Source organism: Pristiophorus japonicus, chromosome 3 (assembly GCF_044704955.1).
Source record: "Pristiophorus japonicus isolate sPriJap1 chromosome 3, sPriJap1.hap1, whole genome shotgun sequence".
In the NCBI taxonomy this organism is placed as follows: domain Eukaryota; kingdom Metazoa; phylum Chordata; class Chondrichthyes; family Pristiophoridae; genus Pristiophorus; species Pristiophorus japonicus.
Genome location: NC_091979.1, coordinates 68,979,832 through 69,004,296, shown reverse-complemented (window position 1 = coordinate 69,004,296; position 24,465 = coordinate 68,979,832). Strand labels below are relative to the sequence as shown.

The following is a 24,465-nucleotide window of genomic DNA, read 5'->3' as shown; positions in this document are numbered from 1 at the left end:
AACTATAGACCAGTTAGCCTAACATCTGTCATTGGGAAAATGCTGGAGTTCATTATTAAGGAAGCAGTAGCAGGACATTTGGAAAAGCATAATTCAGTCAAGCAGAGTCAGCATGGTTTTATGAAAGGGAAATCATGTTTGACAAATTTGTTGGAGTTCTTTGAGGATGTAACGAGCAAGGTGGATCAGGGGGAACCAGTGGATGTGGTGTATTTGGATTTCCAGAAGGCATTCGATAAGGTGCCACATAAAAGATTACTACACAAGATAAAAGTTCACTGGGTTGGAGGCAATATATCAGCATGGATAGAGGATTGGCTAACTAACAGAAAACAGAGTTGGGATAAATGGGTCTTTTTCCGGTTGGCAAACAGTAACTAGTGGGTGCCACAGGGATCGGTGCTGGAACGTCTACTATTTACAATCTATATTAATGACTTGGATGAAGGGACTGAGTGTAATGTAGCCAAGTTTGTTGCTGATACAAAGATGGGTGGGAAAACAAATTATGAGGACATAAAACCTGCAAAGCGATATGGACAGGCTGAGTGAGCTAAAATTTGGGAAATGGAGTATAATGTGTGAAATTCTGAAGTTATCCACTTTGGCAGAAAAAATAGAAAAGCAAATTACTGTTTAAATGGAGAAAAATTGCAAAGTTCTGCAGTATAGAGAGACCTGGAGGTCCTTGTGCATGAAACACACAGTTAGTATGCAGGTACAGCAAGTAATCAGGAAGGCAAATGGAATGTTGACCTTTATTGCAAGAGGGATAGAGTATAAAAGCTGGGAAGTTCTGCGACAACTGTAAAGGGTATTGGTGAGGCCACATCTGGAGTACTGCGTTCAGTTTTGGTCTCCATATTTAAGGAAGGATATACTTGCATTGGAGGCAGTTCAGAGAAGGTTCACTAGGTTGATTGTGGAGATGAGGTGGTTGACTCATGAAGATAGGTTGGGTCTGTACTCATTGGAGTTCAGAAGGATGAGAGGTGATCTTATTGAAACAAAAGATAATGAGGGGTCTCAACAAGATGGATGCAGAAAGGATATTTCCACTCATCGGGGAAACTAGAACTAGGGGGCATAGTCTCAGAATAAGGGGCCGCCCATTTAAAACTGATGAGGATGAATAATTTCTTAGGGTTGTAAATCTGTAGAATTCTCTGCCCCAGTGAGCTGTGGAGGCTGGGTCATTGAATATATTTAAGGTGGAGATAGACAGATTTTTGAGTGATAAGGGAATAACGGGTTATGGGGAGCGGGCAGGGAAGTGGAGCTGAGTCCATGATCAGATCAGCCATGATCTTACGAAATGGTGATGCAGGCTCGAATGGGCCAAATGGCCTACTCCTATTTCTTATGTTCTTATATAAAAAGAGAGGCGGCCAACATTTTCTTCAGCAAAACAGGCCTTAACGGCCAGCAGTAAACCCTCCAATTTCTAGACCATAGTCTCAGAATAAGGGGTCGGCTATTTAGGGCTGAGATGAAGAGAAATTTCTTCACTCATGGTTGTGAATCTTTGAAATGCTCTACCCTAGATGCTCAGTCGTTGAGTATATTCAAGACTAAGATAATCTATTCTTGGACACTAATGAATCAAGGGACATGGGGATAGGGCAGGAAAGTGTAGTTGATGTAAAAATTGAGCCATCATATTGAATGGCAGAGCAAGCTCGAGGGGCCATGTGGCCGCCTACTGCTATTTTTTATGTTCTTGTGTTCTTCTGTCTTATACTGAAGGAACGTACTCTAGACTCCCTTACATTTTCTTCTCTGACTTGCTATTCACCTACTGTATTCCTTATCTCTTCTCATGAATGGTTAATGAGGTAATGTCTACTATACTCCAGACAGCAAGGGAGAATATGAAGGGCTTAGCAGAGAAGTAAAAGAACAATTAGGAAGGCAAGGAGGAACTATTATGTTAAATATTGTATATGTGCGGGTGGAGGGGGAATCATTCTTGCAGGGAGTCGAGACTTGAAGTAAGTTCATCAATTCGAAGGAATTCAAGAACTGACATTGTGACATTTCAAAAATTACTTTTGGAACTTCACAAAGGGTTAAGAAAAGTAAATTATAGAATATTTTACTTTAAATAACAATGTTCTACTTTTTATGGCTGTGCACAACACATTATCCTTGTGTGATTTCCTTCCTGGCTGCACCTTGTCATAAGTTTTAAAGAAGGTGGAAAGTAAGCTACATGCTTTTATGTCACTGTGACTAAACATTTCAAATATTTTTCAAAGACCTCTTTGCCCGTAGTATTATCTACCTTTTTAAAAGCTTAAAATTATAACATTAAAATTCCTTGCTTTTTGTTTTCAGCTGAATCTATTGCTCTTCCTTGTTCTAGCTGTTTCTCTCAAACTTGGTGCTTACAGCAATGCTGTGTGTTTGATGGTTGGAACTGTTTTGGGACTACGATTGAGGCCCATAAAAGTATTGTCTTCAATTTGTAAATAATTGTGGGTTGTCATTTAGCGCCATTGTGCCATTTCCTTGACTCTGTTTCCTTGATTTTTATAATTTTTTAGCCAATTTAGCTTGGTTTTAAGGCTCATTATCTTTTTGTTGATGGAAATAAAAACTGAATAACAGCTGCAAAAATTACAGGTTTTTACATTAGCCTGAAATTCCGTACTAACACATTGTATTTTTACTTTTTTTCCCATTGATTCCCTTTTGGATCATCATTGTGTCACTCCTGAAGGCATACCTACACTTCTAGGTGGAATCCAAAGAATGTTTATTAAATCTAGAAAAAACCCCAGCGCAAATGCTGGCACTCGCAAAATTGAGAAAAACATGAATTGTCGGTGAAGGTCCCTATCTTTCACTTTCAGATTCTGACTGACATGATATATTTCCATAATTTTCTATTTTTGAAATAGAAATACTGATGTAACTGGTACAAATCTGATATAATTGTAAAAGAAAACTGTCAGCAATTATGATCCTCTGTGCTTAACATTTGGTTATGTTATATTTTCACAATATTCAGAAACCTTTTTTATCCATGCACTTCTGCCAATGTTAATTCAAATATTTGTATTTATCTTTTGCTTTCACAACTTGTGGTATTATTCTGCATACATTGTGTTTTACCATTTAATTGTCCTAGAGCACTGAACACTTATTTTCATTGTGATAATGTGTTGCTTACAGTTACCATGGTAATTATGATTAGAGATTCAGGGCTAACAGCACTATAGCTAATTGTGGTTAATATTTTAGGTGTTCTATTTTATCAACCATTTCTAGATTGGTGTCTTATTTTCCTCATGGCACATGAATAAGAATTTAATTTGAAAGTGAACAATTTTCCAACAATTTTTACTTTGTGCATTTAAAATTAATAATTGGTTTGTGAATCGTTGGAATTCTCTACCCGAGAGCGCAGTTGATGCTCAGTCAGGGAATATCGGGATAGTGTGGGAAGGTGAAGTTGAGGTAGAAGATCAGCCTTGATCTTATTGAATGGTGGAGCAGGCTCGAAGGGCTGAATGGCCTACTCCTGCTCCTATTTCTTATATTCTTGTGTAGTTAAAACATATACTTCGAATAGCCTATGCAGAGATGCCGTGTCATTGTTGTTCTCTCTGATTTGCTATAGCATGTGGAAACCAATTGTGATAACAAATTATACAGCAAAATGCTGTTCAGTAGATAAAATAACTGTTAATTTATCATTTTTATAGTCCCAGTAGTTTGAACTGAATATCTTCTTTTGTTTCTGCAGATCTAATTAATGGAGCCCAGGAACAGTGTGAATTGCCTCCTATGGATGGCTTCCCTCACTGTGACAGCAAATTGAAGGTAAACCAAAAACCACTTGGAGAATTTCAGTTCTATTTCCAATATTTTACTTTTAAATTTGCAGATAATATAATTCATGTTATAATTTTCTACATCCTACTCTCCTACATCTCCTCAATTGCTGAGTCTTGTTTTGGATATACCTATATGGGGGTCAAACATCCAAGAAACCAGGCATGAGTAAGCTTGACAGTGGTGCATACAAACACAGAAAATAGGTGCAGCAGGAGGCCATTTGGTCCTTCAAGCCTGCACCACCATTCAATAAGATCATGGCTGATTATTCACCTCAGTACCCTTTCCTGCCTTATCTCGATACCCCCTGATCCCTTTAGCCATAAAGGCCACATCTAACTCCCTCTTGAATACATCCAACGAACTGGCATCAGCAACTCTCTGCGGTAGGGAATTCCACAGGTTAACAACTCTGAGTGAAGAAGTTTCTCCTCATCTCAGTCCTAAATGGCTTACCCTTTACCTAGACTTGTATCCCCTGGTTCTGCACTTCCCCAACATCGGGAACATTCTTCCTGCATCTAACCTGTCCAGTCCTGTCAGAATTTCATATGTTTCTATGAGATCCCCTCTCATCCTTCTAAACTCCAGTGAATAAAGGCCCAGTTGATTCAGTTTCTCCTCATATGTCAGTCCTGCCATCCCGGGAATCAGTCTGGTGAACCTTCGCTGCACTCCCTCAATAGCAAGAATGTCCTTTCTCAGATTAGGAGAACAAAACTGAACACACTATTCCAGGTGAGGTCTCACCAAGGCCCTGTACAACTGCAGTAAGATCTCCCTGCGCCTATACTCAAAACCCCTAGCTCTGAAGTCCAACATACCATTTGCCACCTTCACCGCCTGCTGTACCTGCATGCCAACTTTCAATGACTGATGTACCATGACACCCAGGTCTTGTTGCACCTCCCCTTTTCCTAATCTGCCACCATTCAGATAATATTCTGCCTTCATGTTTTTGCCCCCAAAGTGGATGACCTCACATTTAGCCACATTATACTGCATCTGCCTTGCATTTTCCCACTCACCTAACCTGTCCAAGTCACCCTACAGCCTCTTAGTGTCCTCCTCACAGTTCACACTGCCACCCAGCTTAATGTCATCTGCAAACTTGGAGATATTACACTCAATTCCTTCATCTAAATTATTAACGTATATTGTAAATAGCTGGGATCCCAGCACTGAGCCCTGCGGCACCCCACTAGTCACTGTCTGCCATTCTGAAAAGGACCCGTTTATCCCGACTCTCTGCTTCCTGTCTGCCAACCAGTTCTCTATCCACATCAGTACATTTCCCTCAATAACATGTACTTTAATTTTGTACACCAATCTCTTGTGTGGTACCTTGTCAAAAGCCTTTTGAAAGTCCAAATGCACCACATCCACTGATCCTCCCTTGTCCACTCTCCTAGTAACATCCTCAAAAAAATTCCAGAAGACTTATCAAGCATGATTTCCCTTTCATAAATCCATGTTGACTTGGACCGATCCTGTCACTGCTTTCCAATGCACTGTGATTTCATCTTTAATAATTGATTCCAACATTTTCCCTACTACTGATGTCAGGCTAACTGGTCTATAATTCCCCGTTTTCTCTCTCCCTCCTTTTTTGAAAAGTGGTGTTACATTAGCTCCCCTCCAGTCCATAGGAACTGATCCAGAGTCGATAGACTGTTGGAAAATGATCACCAATGCATCCACTATTTCTAGGGCCACTTCCTTAAGTACTCTGGGTTGCATACTATTAGGCCCTGGGAATTTATTGGCCTTCAATCCTGTCAATTCCCCTAACACAATTTCCCGCCTAATAAGGATATCCTTCAGTTCCTCCTTCTCACTAGACCCTCAGTCCCCCAGTACTTCCGGAAGGTTATTTGTGAAGATAGAACCAAAGTATTTGTTTAACTGGTCTGCCATTTCTTTGTTCCCCATTATAAATTCACCTGATTCTGACTGCAAGGGACCTTTGTCTTTACTAATCTCTTTCTCTTCACATACCAAAGAAGCTTTTGCAGTCAGTTTTTATGTTCCCGGCAAGCTTCCTCTCATACTCTATTTCCCCCTCCTAATTAAACCCTTTTGTCATCCTCCTGCTGAATTATAAAATTCTCCCAGTCCTCAAGGTTGCTGCTTTTTCTGGCCAATTTATATACCTCTTCCTTGGATTTAACACTATCCTTAATTTCCCTTGTTAGCCACGGTTGAGCCACCTTCCCCGTTTTATTTTTACTCCAGACAGGGATGTACAATTGTTGAAGTTCATCCATGTGATCTTTAAATGTTTGCCATTGCCTATCCACCGTCAACCCTTTAAGTATCATTTGCCAGTCTATTCTAGCCAATTCACGCCAAGACTGATCTGGTTCTTTCCCAGTGTCAACGCACATGTACTTTACAACCGAAGTGACTAAATAGCTGTCAGGAATGTGTACCAAGGTATCTCCCTTCTCCCCTTCTCTATTCCTTGCCCCCCGTCCCCAGGCAAAAGTAAGTTGTAATTCCCGATTACGTTCTTGTCTGAGCATCAGCCAACTTAGTATAGACTAGGAATTGAACCTGAAGTATTCTTGTTTGGTTCTTCAGGTTTGTGAAGGTGGGGGAGAGACCATCACCATTTGGGGTGAAACGTTACACTTTGAAAAATTTTTGTTTTCTTCCCCTTCTTCCCCTCCCCCCCCCCCCCGTAGATTAACTGAACTTATGTTCAACTTCCCTATGCAATAAGTAAAGAAAGACCGACTTAAATTCAGTCTCTCCATGCACGGGGTTATAAAAGTATTTTTTTATGTCCTTCACATACAGATGTAATCTTATCTTGTCATGAGAGGGTGAATTTAGGGGAAATCACAAGGCCATTCAAATGTTCTGAAGTCATTATGGTATATTGTGCACTTGAACCCTATCCATTTCACAAAAATGCTTTCCCAGGTTGGAGCCTTTCTTTTGTACGGTGTGTTCAAGTCCTTAGTTACTGAGTCAGAAGTTTTGCACAGTTTTGAACAGGAGTTTTTACTGCTATAGTTCAGTTTTCTGTGCGATCATTGTGGGGGGCGGGGGGGAAACACACACATTTCACATACAATTATTAAATGTAGTTGGGTCTTTGCTATTGGAAAGAGCAAAAATGAGTCCTTGATATACCTTAAAACAAAACCTAGCGTTGTGCAACATCTACCTGTGATTTTTGGCCAGTACCCATTAAATGAGACCATTGAAATTGGTCCCAAGCTGCATGAGTGTGCCCAAGGAGTGAGCTTTCAATATTTTTCAGCACAAGATTGTCAGAATCCTTAAGGGCTCAAAACTTACACCAGTATGAGCCAACTTTGTCAGCCTCTCCAAATTTCCACAAACATAAGTGTTATCAAATTTAGTGATAAATCTGCTCTACCTGACTAATACAGTTCCCTTCGTTTATCCTCTGCCTCCAAGCCTATTCCACAAGATTTCCTTTCTTTTGCTTGATATCAAGGATACAATAAAGTAGTTCACTTCTACATAACCAAAGCTTTCTATGTGTGCTTTTTCTTCAGTTCCTTCTGAATCCCAGAATACTGAAAAAAAAGTTCAAAAACAGGGCAACCCTTTACTGTTCAGAAATGTTGGTTCTCGGGTATCCTAAAGTTGAGCAGTGGCCAGTGCTCTCTCCTTGCCTGTCACATGGGTTTCTTTCTATCTTGGTGAAGCTTGGATCTTTCTCAATTTTTGTTTCATATTTACGTCATTCATACCTGTCAAGCCTGAAGGCTCTGTGCCTCAATGCGAGGAGTATTCGTAATAAGGTGGACGAATTAACTATACAGGCAGCAATTAATGAATATGATGTAATTGGCATCATGGAGACATGGCTCCAGAGTGACCAAGGCTTGGAACTCAACATCCAGGGGTATTCAACATTCAGGAAAGATAGATAGAAAGGAAAAGGAGATGGGGTAGCGTTGCTGGTTAAAGAGGAAATTAATGCAATAGTAAGGAAGGACATTAGCTTGGATGATGTGGAATCGGTATGGGTGGAGCTGTGGAATACCAAAGGGCATAAAACATTGGTGGGAGTTGTGTACAGAGGTAGTGAGGTTGGGGACAGCATCAAACAAGAAATTAGCGACGCGTGCAATAAAGGTTCAGCAGTTACCATGGGCGACTTTAATCTACATATAGATTGGGCTAACCAAACCGGTAGCAATACGGTGGAGGAGGATTTCCTGGAGTGTATTAGAGATGGTTTTCTAGACCAATATGTCGAGGAACCAACTAGAAAGCTGGCCATCCTAGACTGGGTGATGTGTAATGAGAAAGGACCAATTAGCAATCTTGTTGTGCGAGGCCCTTTGTTAGAATTCTTTATTAAGATGGAGAGTGACACAGTTAATTCAGAGACTAGGGTCCTGAACTTAAGGAAAGCTAACTTTGATGGTATGAGACGTGAATTGGCTAGAATAGACTGGCGAGTGATACTTAAAGGGTTGATGGTGGATAGGCAATGGCAAACATTTAAAGATTACATGGATGAACTTCAACCATTGTACATCCCTGTCTGGAGTAAAAAATAAAATGGGGAAGGTGGTTCAACCATGGCTAACAAGGGAAATTAGGGATAGCATTAAATCCAAGGAAGAGGCATATAAATCGGCCAGAAAAAGCAGCAAACCTGAGGACTGGGAGAAATTTAGAATTCAGCAGAGGAGGACAAAGAGTTTAATTAGGAGGAGGAATATAGAGTATGAGAGGAAGCTTGCTGGGAACATAAAAACTGGCTGCAAAAGCTTCTATAGATATGTGAAGAGAAAAAGATTAATGAAGACAAACTTAGGTCCCTTGCAATCAGATTCAGGTGAATTTATAATGGGAAACAAAGAAATGGCGGACCAGTTAAACAAATACTTTGGTTCTGTCTTCACGAAGGAAGACGCAAATAACCTTTCGGAAATACTAAGGGACCGAGGATCTAGTGAGAAGGAGGACCTGAAGGAAATCCTAATTAGGTGGGAAATTGTGTTAGGGAAGGCTGATAAATCCCCGGGGCCTCATAGTCTGCATCCCAAAGTACTTAAGGAAGTAGCCCTAGAAATAGTGGATGCAATGGTGATCATTTTCCAAGAGTCTATCGGCTCTGGATCGGTTCCTATGGACTGCAGGGTAGCTAATGTAACACCACTTTTTAAGAAGGGAGGGAGAGAGAAAGCGAGCAATTATAGACCGGTTAGCCTGACATCAGAAGTGGGGAAAATGTTGGACTCAATTATTAAAGATGAAATAGCATATTTGGAAAGCAGTGACAGGATCGGTCCAAGTCAGCATGGATTATGAAATGGAAATCCTGCTTGACAAATCTTTTAGAATTTTTTGAGGATGTAACTGGTAGAGTGAACAGGGGAGAACTGGTGGATGTGGTGTATGTGGATTTTCAAAAGGCTTTTGACAAGGTCCCACACAAGAAATTGGTGTGCAAAATTAAAGCACGTGGTATTGGGGATAATGTATTGACGTGGATAGAGAACTGGTTGGCAGACAGGAAGCAGAGAGTCGGGATAAACGGGTCCTTTTCAGAATGGCAGGCAGTGACTAGTGGGGTGCCACAGGCCTCAGTGCTGGGACCCCAGTTATTTACAATATACATTAATGATTTGGATGAGGGAATTGAGTGTAATAACTCCATGTTTGCAGATGACACTAAGCTGGGTGGCGGTGTGAGCTGTGAGGAGGATGCTAAAAGGCTGCAGGGTGACTTGGACAGGTTAGGTGAGTGGGCATACGAGTGGCAGATGCAGTATAATATGGATAAATATGAGGTCATCCACTTTGGGGGCAAAAACACGAAGGCAGAATATTATCTGGATGGCGGCAGATTAGGAAAAGGGGAGGTGCAACGCGACCTGGGTGTCATGGTACATCAGTCATTGAAAGTTGGCATGCAGGTATAGCAGGCGATGAAGAAGGCAATATTATGTTGGCTTTCATATCTAGGGGATTAGAGTATCGGAGCAGGGAGGTCTTACTGCACTTGTACAGGGCCTTGGTGAGACCTCACCTGGAATATTGTGTTCAGTTTTTTTTTTCTCCTAATCTGAGGAAGGACCTTCTTGCTATTGAGTGAACGCAGCGAAGGTTCACCAGACTGATTCCCAGGATGGCAGGACTGACATATGAGGAGAGACTGGATCAACTGCCCCTGTATTCACTGGAGTTTAGAAGGATGAGAGGGGATTGTCGAAATCTCGACTTCCGATAAACGATTCCGACACCCTCAGCTCCGCCAGAAGTTTCTTTAATTTACTTGCTAGCAAGGGAAAGGTCACACTCGGTCAATGGCTGAGTGAACACCTTCCAAATGGTACAATTTCACGAGATATTTATACAGTAAAACCCAAGTTATGGCCTCTCCCTGTGTATTGGCTCTGCCTTGCAGTCAGTGAATACAGATAGTTAATTACTACATCCTTGTCCTGACATGGTTTCCAGATATTTCCTTTTGTCAGGGTTATTAGTTGGCCAGCCGGCCATTACTCGATGAGAGTGTGGTAATGAGCTATTACCTGCCTTGCATTGTGCCAGGATTGTCCAGTTTCCTGGTCAGTTATCTTTTTGCATTAAATGGATGAGGTCTCTACAAGAGATAATGGCTGGTGGTTTGAGTACTTCAAAAAGGGTGGGGTGGAGTGGCACTGGTGTCGTATAGACAATTGGAGAGCACCATGGGTGGTACTTGTCTCAGCAGGACTTGTCTCCTAGCTGTCTGATGGCTATCAGCCATTTCAAGTCAGGTTTAGCTGTTTATGCAAGCCGACTGCTTGTTGCAGAAATTTCTGAAAGGACCAGGACTCCATTTTGTTTTATATTAAAAAGGGCACAAAAATACAGTGTGGTACAGCTTAGATAAAAATACATTTCCACAGGATCTCATAGAAACATATAAAATTCTGTCAGTACTGGACAGGTTAGATGCAGGAAGAATGTTCCCGATGTTAGGGAAGTCCAGAACCAGGGGCATAGTCTAAGGATAAGGGCTAAGCCATTTCGGACTGAGATGAGGAGAAACTTCTTCACTGAGTTGTTAACCTGTGGAATTCCCTACCGCAGAAAGTTGTTGATGCCAGTTCATTGGATATATTCAAGAGGGAGTTAGATATGGCCCTTACGGCTAAAGGGATCAAGGGGTATGGAGAGAAAGCAGGAAAGGGGTACTGAGGTGAATGATCAGCCATGGTCTTATTGAATGGTGGTGCAGGCTTGAAGGGACGAATGTCCTGCTCCTGCACCTATTTTCTATGTTTCTATATTTTGCAGAACTTGAGGCCAACCCTGACGATGCAGAAGAATGCTGTTCAAGTCGCATTAGCTATGCAAAACTAACTCTTTCATTCCAGACTATTTCTAACATACTCCCCACCTTGAGAGGGAGAAAACTAGATTTCGATCTCTCATTTTAGATTTTGCATCCATCATGCCAGTTCTAAATTGTTAGTTCGATTTGGAGGGTCAGACTTTTTGAATACCAAGACATCATAATAAGAACCATTAAGACCAGACGCTGGGCAATCAATAGACCTGCTGATGTCATTCATGCCCAGGGATGCTGGCTGGCATTATAAACTACTTTCCACCACTTGTGGTTCTCTAATTTACTTCTTGGTTTCTCAGCTTGGGCATTAGTAGGGAGATGCAGAAATTAAAATTTTCCCCCTTTCTAACAGGCCATTCCTTTTGAGGGGAGGAGTGACCTCCGACCCCTTACTCATTCAATTCATTGTTCCGATGTTCTAATTCTGCCCCATCTGGGACACTCTGTTTCTTGTATCTTTCATGATCTTGCCCCGCCCAGGGTCTCCTCTATGTTACTTCGGATCTTCTCCATTGGTGGGCTCAACTAATTTGTTAGTGCTGTTAAGTCATAGACATGGGTACACAATTGGCTTATACATCAAAGTCTTAATGTACACGTTACATATATCAAATACACTATCATTATAAGTTCGAGAACTACTAGAGCATGTGAAATAATACGAACACAAGGGTGTACTGATATATTAAGCCCGATATCCCACCAGTGTGAATTGTCCCCTATGCTGTCAATTTCATGCTTGCCACACAATTGTGCAGCTTATACTTAAATATCTCATTTACTGTCGGTTTCACTTGCGCATCGGTTTTGATATTGAGTAAAACGTGGTAGTTGTCATGTATTCAATCAGCATTCTAACCCATGTATAATCTGACCTAAATTGTACACTGAGGGCACTGACCACTAGGTGGTGAATTTGTGGGAGACACTCCGAACCTAGACCTTCAGATATAAAAGGGAAAGCTCCACCCACTTCCTTCACTTGCGTGCTATGAAATAAAGGACAGAGTCACAGACTGACACCTCAAGCATGGGCCTCCTGTGCATTTATACTGTATAGTAAGGACGTATCAATGGCGACAAGAAACTGGGATTTAAACCATGCGAGCATGGCCACTAGCAGAACAGACGAGAGGTACTGTGTTAAGGAATGGTTGGGATAGAGATTCAACATTGTTAAAGCAGCACACAGTTCTCCGGGCAATAACAGGGGCAGTCAAGGGCGATCGACTGGCAAGGGACCTTTTGTTTCAAACAGCAGCTCATGCTGGAGGCGTGGAGGCACACACTCAGCCGGAGTTTGCAGAGGTGACAAAATACCTACAGAAATTGCAGAAATGAACGCTGGGAAATCGCTGGAAGTTGAAGTTCGGTGAGTTCATGTGGAGCACGTATACAGTTCCTACACCAGGACGCCACCGATAATAATGAAAGTGCTCCTCAATGGCATCCCAGTATCAATGGAGCTAGACACTGGGGCCAGCCAGTCCCTGATGGGTATCAAACAGTTCGAAAAATTGTGGGCGATCAAGGCCAGGAGGCCAAAATTATCGCCGATTGACGCATAGCTATGGACTTATACAAAGCAGATCATTCCGGTGCTAGGCAGCGCCACGGTCGTCGTGACCCACAAAGATTCGGAGAACAGACTGCCACTCTGGATTGTCCCAGGGGACGGTCCCGCACTACTGGGGAGGAATTGGCTTGCTGTCATGAACTGGAAATGGGGTGATGTCAATGCAATTTCCTCTGTGGAGTGAGTATCATGCTCACAGATCCTGGACAAGTTTGACTCATTATTTCAACCTGGCATTGGCACTTTCATGGGGGCCAAGGTAGTGATTCACATAAACCTGGACGCCAGGCCAGTATACCACAAGGCCAGAGCGGTGCCGTACGTGATGCGGGAAAAGATAGAAGGCGAATTGGACCGCCTGCTGAGGGAAGGCATCATCTCGCCAGTTGAATTCAGTGACTGGGCGAGCCCGATTGTGCTGGTGCTCAAGGTGAATGGGTCGGTCAGGATATGTGGCAATTACAAGGCCACCATCAATCGGGTGTCACTCCAAGACCAGTACCCGCTACCGAGAGCGGAGGACCTCTTTGCGACGCTATCCGGTGGAAAACTTTTTTCAAAATTGGACCTGACCTCAGCTTATATGACCCAGGAGCTGGCGAGTGAGTCGAAGAAGCTGACCAACATCACGACACACAAGGGGTTGTTTGAGTACAACAGATGTCCATTCGGGATTCGCTCGGCCGCTGCGATCTTCCAACGAAATATGGAAAGCCGCCTCAAGTCGATTTCAGGAACGGTGGTTTTTCAGGACGACATCCTCATTACGGGTTACGATACTGAAGAACACCTCCACAACTTGGAGGAGGTGCTACGCAGATTGGACTGGGTAGGGCTACGACTGAAAAAGGCGAAGTGCGTCTTCCTAGCTCCAGAGGTAGAATTCCTGGGGAAGAGGGTAGCAGCAGACGGGATCAGCCCTACTGCGTCCAAGACGGAAGCAATCCAGAGAGCACCCAGACCCCGTAACACGACGGAGCTGCGTTCATTCCTGGGGCTCCTGAACTATTTTGGTAACTTCCCAAATTGAGCATGCTGCTAGAGCCGCTACACGTGCTCCTACGCAAAGGTCGCGAATGGGTCTGGGAGGACAGCCAGGAAAGGGCTTTTAATAGAGCACGCAATTTGTTATGTTCCAACAATCTGTTAACGCTATATGACCCGTGTAAGAAACTTGTGTTAACGTGCGATGCGTCGTCCTGTGGTGTCGGGTGTGTTGCAGCATGTCAATGCCAAGGGTCAGTTACAGCCGGTAGCTTATGCCTCCAGAAGTCTGTCCCAGGCAGAAAGGGGCTACGGGATGGTAGAAAAGGAGGCGCTCGCATGTGTATATGCGGTAAAGAAAATGCACCAGTACCTGTTTGACAGGAAATTTGAGCTGGAGACAGATCACAAACTCCTAACGTCCCATTTGGCCGACAACAAGGCCATAAATAAAAAAACATCAGCCCGCATACAGAGGTGGGCACTCACGTTAGCCGCCCATGACTACACAATTCGGCACAGACCGGAAACTGCGCCGATGCACTCAGCAGGCTCCCACTAGCCACCACTGAGGGGGCTACCGAGCATGCTGCTGAGATGGTCATGGCTGTTGAAGCTTTGAATACATGACAGTAGTTGTGGGTAAATGTGGTGCTAAGCAGAAACTGGGCTATTAGACCTGTAAAGTATGGTAATTGAGGTAGTAGTGACACAGCAGGCACCACCAAAACCACCTCATACACTGGATTCGTACTGGCTTTTCCCATGCTCTGTTACCTGCAAAACACCATTATTACAGTTAAAGTTATAATTCTGTCTCTCAATCATTAGCACGTCGACAAAGTACATACATTTCAAGCGACAACGAAGCAGACAAAGAAATCTAGTTTAATATCTAATCAACAAGTTTAAAAGATTCTCCAGATCTCTCTCACTCGTATCCTTCTTGTGGAAAATTCTTGCTAAATTTATTTCTCCCTAGCCTTCAGTTGTCCCAATCCAAATTCTATAGCGCTTTTTACTTAAATTTTAATCTCTCCGACAGGTACCTATTCTGATTGTTTCATTATTTAGATAGTTTCTCAATGGAGTATGTGTCAATGCTTTAAAAGTTGCCTCGCTCTCCTGAACCAAATTAACCATTTCATGTCTTGATGTTGTCAAGTAACTGAGCATGTCTGAGATCCGTTATTCAGTGCAAATTCACCATGCATTTCCATTTGTTAATTGCTTTATACGTAACAAATCACATCTGCACTCCCAATATCATGCCATCCGATACAAGCCATTCTCGCGCTTTCAGGTGATCTCATTAAAAGATTGTCTGCAGATTTTTGCTCATCTTCCACTGCAAGGTCCCAATGTCTCTGGCTGTGGCTAAGCTATCAATGCAGTTTTCTTTAAAGGTCATAGGCAAGGACACAAATGTCTCCAAGAGAAAGCTATCGATTTACTATTCTCAACTGCACTTTCCTGACTTTCACTACCATTTGGTGGTATAATTTTCTTGTTTCTATCTTGCATCTTGAGTGAGGCATCCCATTAATTGCTATTCATATCTCATTCATGAGCTCTGGAAGAACTTTACTGTACAATACAATATTAAAGGTAGTAAACATAGATTGCACGTTCCCACTTGGTCCAAATTATTAACACATTTTTAAAAATTATTTAATATATTGTGCCAGAGTCCTGTTTATCATTTCAAACTTATCACAAATCCAAACAGCAGCATTGTTGGACTGACCGGTTTTGTCACTGTTCAATTTTGTTTTCTTACAAACTTTGTTCCAGAAACCACCTACACTGTTTTCGACTAGTTTCTTTTAATGAAAATTTGACTATCCTCTTCAACTTCAGTTAGATTTTTCCTCCTTGAGTGGTTGAAACAGCAACTTGTATAATTTTTTTTTTAATTAATTCCAATTTTAGAAACAGGCTTGATGGTTTTACATGGTGTTTTAACATTAGTGCTAGAAATTAGTTTAGAAGATAACTTCCATATAACAAGAGAAAGCAGAGAGTCCTTTGTGGCCCTGCTTCAGAGCCCAAGGAGTTAATTTGTCAAATCTTTGTTCAATTCCTTCTCACTGTGGGAAAATGTCCACTTAAAATTAAGTAAGTTAAATTAATAATGCCCAATATCTTTAAAGTTTCATTCAGCAATACTAAAGTTGTTTGGCAAACCAAAAAAACAGCTGTCAGATACACACAATTGTGTCACTTTATGTAATTTTTAAAAAACTTTCCTGATTGAACTTTTTTCCCCAAGTCTTTGTACCTTCAAAACTTCATCCGTTAAAACAGCAGTAATCATTAGTAAAGCTGTCATTATTAGCTTTAAATAAAACATTCTCATCAGGGAAGACAGTATTTTAGATTAAACTCCAATTGTTTCTAAACTTTTTTGTTCTTTTTCAAAAAAGCTTCCCAAACCCAAGATTTTCCAGTACAACCAAGATGTTTAACAGGGAGAATCACTGCAGAAGTCTCAAAATTACAATTCAAATCATGAAACATTTTTTTAAAACTGCCAATCTTTTTTAAAATGTGAGAATCTCTTGTCCAGATTATTTTAAATCACCAGAATTTCACTGTTGTCACAATATAAGTTGGGTTTTTACAAATTGATAGGTTAGTTAACTTCAATAGTTACAATTTAATTTAGACCAATTGTATCAGCGCAACTAAACACAATACAGAGCAGATAAAATAAAACAAAAAACACAGGAAGTTACATCATATTTCTCTTCTTTCTTAGATGCCTTTCCAGTGACTAAAAATACTGAATATAACTGGAAAAATTAGTTTCACTTTTAACAAAAATCATACATTCTACACATATTCCATTTTGGTGGTAAAAACAGAGAGACAGACTATTGTCTGAATGGTAACAGATTAGGAAAAGGAGAGGTGCAACGAGACCTGGGTGTCATGGTACATCAGTCATTGAAGGTTGGCATGCAGATACAGCAGGCGGTTAAGAAAGCAAATGGCATGTTGGCCTTCATAGCGAGGGGATTTGAGTACAGGGGCAGGGAGGTGTTACTATAGTTGTACAGGGCCTTGGTGAGACCACACCTGGAGTATTGTGTACAGTTTTGGTCTCCTAATCTGAGGAAGGACATTCTTCTATTGAGGGAGTGCAGCAAAGGTTCACCAGACTGATTCCTGGGATGGCGGGACTGACCTATCAAGAAAGACTGGATCAACTGGGCTTGTATTCACTGGAATTCAGAAGAATGAGAGGGGATCTCATAGAAACGTTTAAAATTCTGACGGGTTTAGACAGGTTAGATGCAGGAAGAATGTTCCCAACGTTGGGGAAGTCCAGAACCAGGGGTCACAGTCTAAGGATAAAGGGTAAGCCATTTAGGACCGAGATGAGGAGAAACTTCTTCACCCAGAGAGTGGTGAACCTGTGGAATTCTCTACCACAGAAAGTTGTTGAGGCCAATTCACTAAATATATTCAAAAAGGAGTTAGATGTAGTCCTTGTTACTAGGGGGATCAAGGGGTATGACGAGAAAGCAGGAATGGGGTACTGAAATTGCATGTTCAGCCATGAACTCATTGAATGGCGGTGCAGGCTCGAAGGGCCGAATGGCCTACTCCTGCACCTATTTTCTATGTTTCTAAAAAGAAAAAGAGGGTGGAGCTTCCCTAGTTTGTAGCTTCGAAACATTCATGCCTTTTTTTTTTAAAAAGGGTCACCACACAAAGTAGAAAATGGACAGAATATTTCTCTTTCTCCTTTCTTTATTTCATCATAGACACATTCATTTATTCTTTTCAACCCAATTTATAATTACTGATTAGTTCTTGTCAAAAACTTAAGGGTGTCAGACTTTTAGTAACCAAATTAAGATGACAGTGCTTTTTAAATGTTCAAATTCATATAAAATGCGATCAAGCATTTTTAATTTAAACTATACAAGATAATAGCATTTTTGAAATTGTCATCCAGTTAAAACAAATGACTTTGTAAACATTCAAATTCATTTTTTTAGCAGACACCTTGCACTTTGGCAGAAAAAAAATCAAAGAGCAAGTTATTATTTAAATGGAGAAAGATTGCAAAGTGCTGCAGTACAGCAGGTCCTGGGGGTACTTGTGCATGAAACACAAAAGGATAGTATGCAGGTATAGCAAGTGATCAGGAAGGCCAATGGAATCTTGGCCTTTATTGCAATGGGGATGGAGTATAAAAGCAGGGAAGTCTTGCTACAGCTATACAAGGCATAGAGGGAGTGCTTCTTGCTATAGAGGGAGTGCAGCGAAGGTTCACCAGACTGATTCCAGGGATGGCTGGACTGACATGAGGAGAGACTGGATCAACTGGGCCTTTATACACTGGAGTTTAGAAGGATGAGAGGGGATCTCATAGAAACGTATAAGATTCTGACGGGACGCGACAGGTTAGATGCGGGAAGAATGTTCCCGATGTTGGGGAGGTCCAGAACCAGGGGACACAGTCTTAGGATAAGGAGTAGGCCATTTAGGACTGAGATAAGGAGAAACTTCTTCACGCAGAGAGTTATGAACCTGTGGAATTCCCTGCCGCAGAGAGTTGTTGATGCCAGTTCATTGGATATATTCAGGAGGGAGTTCGATATGGTTCTTACGGCTAAAGGGATCAAGGGGTATGGAGAGAAAGCAGGAAAGGGGTACTGAGGTGAATGATCAGCCATGATTTTATTGAATGGCGGTGCAGGTCCAAAGGGCCAAATAGCCTACTCCTGCACCTATTTTCTATGTTTCTATGGTGAGGCCACACCTGGAATACTGCGTGCAGTTTTGGTTTCCATATTTACGAAAGGACATACTTGCTTTGGAGGCAGTTCAGAGAAGGTTCACTAGGTTGATTCCGGGGATGAGGGGGTTGACTTCCAAGGAAAGGTTGAGTGGGTTGGGCCTCTACTCATTGAAATTCAGAAGAATGAGAGGTGATCTTACCAAAACGTATAAGATTATGGGGGGGCTTGACGAGGTGGATGCAGAGAGGATGTTTCCACTGATGAGGGAGACTAGAACTAGAGGGCATGATCTTAGAATAAGGGGCCGCCATTTAAAACCGAGATGAGGAGGAATTTCTTCTGAGGGTTGTAAATCTGTGGAATTTGCTGCCTCGGAGAGCTGTGGAAGCTGGGACATGGAATAAATTTAAGACAGAAATAGACAGTTTCTTGACCGATAAGGGGTTATGGGGAGCAGGCAGGGAAGTGGAGCTGAGTCCATGATCAGATCAGCCATAATCTTATTGAATGGAGGAGCAGGCTCGAGGGGCCGTATGGCCTACTCCTGTTCCTATTTCTTATGTTCTAACTTTAACTTCAAGGCTGTTTATTTATCTTTTGTAAAACAAACTGTCTTTTGTGCATTTCATAGCTGCGTAAATCATAGTCAAAATAAATCCGCACCTGCATCTTTAACTTAAAATGTAATTCAATTCTGGATACACAATCTTAAATTGAAATGAACATACTCAACTTATTCACACTTTCTTAAAATCTCCAAACCAGACAAGATTACAAAGGGTTAAGCGGCTTTTAGCACAATGCACAAAAAAGATAACATAACAGACACTTTCTTTTAAAGACAGACTTTCAGACAAAAGGAACACTGGAACTTCTTAAACATTCATAGTCAGGAAAACTTCCACACTTTAACACATACTTTCACACAAACTGAAATTCCAGCATTTTTTAAAAGTTCTTTTCACTCAGCAAATCTTGTTTTATTTTTCTCGGCACAAAAGCTTCAGTGTCGGTTTTAGTTTCTTAAATTGTCTCAGCAACTTATTCCCTAATTCCCTGTTTTTTCCTTCCTATCTCCCACACACACCCCTGCTCTTTATGCTTCTTCTGTTTGTTTCTCAAGTGTCCATGCTTCACGCAGATGTGGGTTGTGTAAGCCAGTTTATATCCGGCTTCTTTAACTTTAGTCTTCTCATTCACTTGGGATACTACCTCGTCCAAGTGTCTGGAGTACTACATCTGCCCTTCTGGATGACTCCGATAACCTCTTGGGCCTCCAGAATCCCCAATTTCTTCGAGAGACTGTTCGCAACTTTATATCTCATAATAAGCACCTGCCATTTTGTTTTTGGTTTCAGTGACGAAACGCACCCCCTTACGAGGTTTTCCTACCCAGTCATTCTGTCTGGTGCTTTTTGGTGACAAACTGAATCCGTCTCTAACTCGTTTCACCACAATAACCTTTTTGCAGTCCTGCATGGTTGCCAGATTGTAGGGATTAGTCAGTTTGTTGATATGAGCTTATTTCTGTCTTTCAAATAATCAGAATCGACTGCAAACCAATATGGTGGGTATGTTGGGCTGGATTTTCGGCTCGATTGCACCTCAGTTAGCGCTCTGGAGAGGTTGTTACTAGGCGTTATGGCAGGCGTCCAACAATTAATGCCCGGCTGGCAAATTTGGCTCTTGGTTTGCGGCGGCACAAAAACTTACTGCCCTGCCCTCTAGTTTCACTGAGATCATGACGTCTTGCAATGCTATGCTAGCGCCCCGGATGCAAAATTTGGTGCTAACACCTCATTAAATGCCCGCCCCAGGAAACATCTGAAAAACCAGGCGTACCCAGGGTGCATCAGGCGTATTTAAATGGAGGGAGGAGGATCATCAGTCACATTGACTGTAACGGTTGTGCACATCACGTTGTGTGAAGCTCTGACTTGAAAGTGGCTGTTTTATCTGCCATTACAGTGTCCTTACAAGTTCAGGGGGAGAATTTAATGGGGACGTTACTAGTTCCAGAGTATCGTGCTGCATGCTATTGCTGGGCGGTGTCAAACTAGGAGAAGGGCTCTTGGCTATGTCGGCCCACGGATGAGGAGCAGCCAAAGAAGTCTGGGGTGGAGGACTTGCCCTCCATGGGTTTACAAGCACCAGGGCTCATACATCCAGCTTTCTGAGGAGCAGTGTGAGAAGGCTGTTCTTCTGAAAGGAAGTGCTGACTGCCATCTCCTACAGGCACTCTGGAGGCAGCCTTCAATATTCCCATCAACAAGTTTCCAATTTCATTGTTGTGTGCTGCATGTTGCACAGCTTGGCCATCATGAGGGGCCAGGCATTACCAGTGGGGATTGCAAGCCCACCTCAGAAGGAGGAAGATAACGAAGAGAGCCTGGCGAGGCCCCCATTGGATAGCCACACCATCCACGGGGGAGGCAGCGTGGACACGCTGCCGAACCAAGAGTTGCACGACCCCAGCTCATAATGGACCAGTTCTCCTAAATGGAGGAAACCGAACAATGGAGATAATGGGCCCAAGTTTCGGTTGGAGTTGCTACTAGTTTAGTTTGGAGAATGTTAGAAATTGCAATTCTCGGATATTAGTTTGCTCCAGTTCTAGTGAGTTAATTTAGGTTGGCTTTAAGTAAGGTACTTTTTTTTTCAAAAGGGGGTGTGTCCACTCAGGCCTGATTATTTACTACAAACTAACTTAGAATGGAGTCAGTGTCCACTTTGTAAGTTCTGAAAAACCTTACCTAGAGTTAAGTTTAGTGCAGGCACAGCCAGAGATGGCGGGTGGGAAGCATTAAACACAAAGGACACATCAACATCACAATGAGTGGGGGGGGGGGGGGGTGGTGGTGGGTGGGTGGAAGGAGGCACCCCTGCTCTCGTCCGGCCCTTCGATCATTGAGTGCCCCCCCCCCCTTCCGTCGCCGCGCTCCAACCCCCCCCCCGTCACCGCGCCCCCCCCCCGTCGCCACGCTCCGTCCCCGTCCCCACGCTCTTCTTCTCTCCCCCCACCCCCCTCCGTCGCCTCCCCCTCCCCTCCGTCGCCTCCCGCTCCCCCTCCCCTGACTAATTTAACACCACGATTTTCACTTGGGATGCAAAAACTTCCTTATGTAATGTCTGACTTCGCGCCCCCAATCAACCTTATTTTTTGTAGAATTTTGCAGACGAGTGCGCAAGCTTTTTCCAGGCGGTATCAAGGCCGCCATCACCGCCCAAAATCTCAAAAGCTGAAAATCCAGCCCTTTCTAGTATTTAATCAGAGTTTAAGACAGAACATAACACTAGTTATACAGCAAAAACATATGACCGTGACAAGCATAGAAATTAGGTGCGGGAGCAGGCCATTTGGCACTTCGAGCTTGCACAGCCATTCAATAAGATCATTCAACCTCAGTTCCCCTTTCCTGCTTTCTCTCCATACCCCTTGATTCCTTTGGCCGTAAGGGCCATATCTAACTCCCTTTTGAATATATCTAACGAACTGGCCTCAACAACTTTCTGCGGTAGAGAATTCCACAGGTTAACCATTCTTGATTGAAGAAGTTTCTCCTCATCTTGCTCCTAAATGGCTTACCCCTTATTCTTAGACTGTGCCTCCTGGTTCTGGAACTCCCCAGCAACGGGAACATTCTTCTGGCCTCTAACCTGTCCAATATCCCGTCAGAATTTTATGTTTCTATGAGATCCCCTCTCATTCTTTAAAACTCCAGTGGATACAAGCCCAGTTGATCCAATCTCTGCTCATATGTCAGTCCCGCCATCCCGGGTATCAGTCTGGTGAACCGTCGCTGCACTCCCTCAATAGCAAGAAACTCCTTCTTCAGATTAGGAGACCAAAACTGAACCAGTCCAGATCAGACAGAAGGCTAGTGGCGCGACCAGTTCTCTCTGCCTTATGACTTCTTGCTTTTGTCTGGAATCATAGAATTATAGAAATTTACAGCACAAAAGGAGGCCATTTCGGCCTATCGTGTCCGCGCTGGCCGACCAAGAGCTATCCAGCCTAATTACACTTTTCAGCTCTTGGTCCGTAGCCCTGTAGGTTACGGCACTTTAAGTGCACATCCAAGTATCTCTTAAATGTGGTGAGGGTTCCTGCCTCTGCCACCCTTTCAGGCAGTGAGTTCCACATCCCCACCACCCCCTTGTATCTCCTCTAAACTTCCGCCCAATTACTTTAAATCTATGCCCCCTGGCTGTTGACTCCTGCCAAGGGAAACGGGTCCTTCCTATCCACTCTATCCAGGCCTCTCATAATTTTATACATCTCAGTCAGGTCTCCTCTGTTCCAAAGAATCCCCAAGAGTTCTTTGTCTCAAATCTTAGCTGAAAACCCTCCTCTAAGGGATCTCATGTTTTTGTTCACATGTCTTTCCTGCTTATACTTTCTGAAGGCCCATCTTTTGGAATTCATCTTATCTCCCTCATCCTTATCTTCCCAAGTTTGGACTCTGAATGCCAAGATTTACAAGGATGATACCAGAAATGCAACAGTATATATATCAAGAAAGGATGAACAAGAGCAGCTTGAAAAGAGAAGGCTGGGGTGACCTAATAGAGGCCTTTAAAATTATGAAATGGTTTGATAGAGTAGATACAGAGTGTTTCCACTTGAGGGGAAGAGCATAACTAGATGCCATCAATATAAGATAGTCACCAAGAAATCCAATAGGAAATTGAGAAGTAACTTCTTTACCCAGAGAGTGGTGAGAATCTGGAACTCGCTACCACAGGGAGTAGTTGAAGCGAAATAGTATGGATGTATTTAAGGGGCGGTTAGATAAACATATGAACGAGAAGGGAATAGAGGATTATGCTGATGGGGTTAGATGAGGAAAGACGGCAGGAGGCTCGAATGGAGAATAAGCACCAGCATGGATTGGTTTGGCTGAATAGCCTGTTTCAATGCTGTATATTATAAGTAAAATATGACTTGATACTGTTGCAAACACTGCAGAATTAGTCTTTAATATATGTGTGTATATAGTTTAAGAAAAGCTTACTCCGCCTATTTTACCTGGAACACCTATCTTACACTGTACTACCTTATCCATCATCTGCCTTTAGTCTTCAAAGCAGTAGAGCATTGCATCAGACTTCATGTTTACTTTCAAAATATCGTGCAAATTTATTAAACAATGCCCAAGTGAATTATCCATTTTTTATATAGTAGGAATTCTCTGTCGAATTCCTAGTGTAGGCAATACGATTTGTAGCTCTTTTTTTAAAAAAAAAAGCAATTTACAAATGATCCCGTTAGTTCTTAAAAACACAAAGTATTTCTCTTTATCCCTCTCGAGGGATTTTTTTTTCTCTTTCTCTCCAGGGATTCTTCTATCGCTCTCTAGGGATTTTGTAAATGCCTCTGTGAACTGGTTAAATGAGAACTTGTAGGTTCTTTATAGATTGTTAAGCTAGGATGGGTCTATTGGTCGTCTTATCCATATCCTGTGACTGGTAAGTAATCTAATGTTTAACAACTAAAACATGTGAGTTCCAGATCAAAATTGAAGTTGGCTCATACTTTTTATTACATTCACTACTGAATGTTTATTCTACATGTAGATTAAACTTGTGTGTTTGTTGTGTTTCTTCTTTTCCAGTGGATGAAGACTATGTGGCGGTCAGATCCTTGCTATGCCAGCTACGGTGTGGATGGATCTGTCTGCTCATTTTTTATTTACCTCAGTGAGGTCAGTGGCAATATGCATTAATTAAGTGAAATGTGACTTTTGGACAAATGAATTCTACATAACACATTGCATGCATGTGCACTTTCTTTGTGGATAATTTAGAATTTGAGAAGCATGACATAGAATCAGAGGGCTCCCACCTCCCCCATTTTGAACTTCTCTTAAAAGATTCAAGTTAGTGATTTGATTGTTGTAGGAATATATAATGTACTGTTTTTACATGCTATTAAAATGTACATCTCATCATTTGATTTTTCATAC

At 42.2% G+C, this 24,465-nt stretch overlaps 1 protein-coding gene across 4 annotated transcripts in view; it reads left to right on the top strand.

Moving 5' to 3' along the window:
* The window catches only part of mgat5 (alpha-1,6-mannosylglycoprotein 6-beta-N-acetylglucosaminyltransferase), a 214,650-nt gene that overhangs the window by 79,489 nt on the left and 110,696 nt on the right, over positions 1–24,465 (top strand). For all 4 annotated transcript variants that reach the window (XM_070875427.1, XM_070875426.1, XM_070875428.1 and 1 more), the window contains 2 exons: positions 3,752–3,828; positions 24,115–24,204. In XM_070875427.1, coding sequence (XP_070731528.1) covers positions 3,752–3,828; positions 24,115–24,204 — 167 coding nt within the window. The remainder of the gene's footprint in view (positions 1–3,751; positions 3,829–24,114; positions 24,205–24,465) is intronic.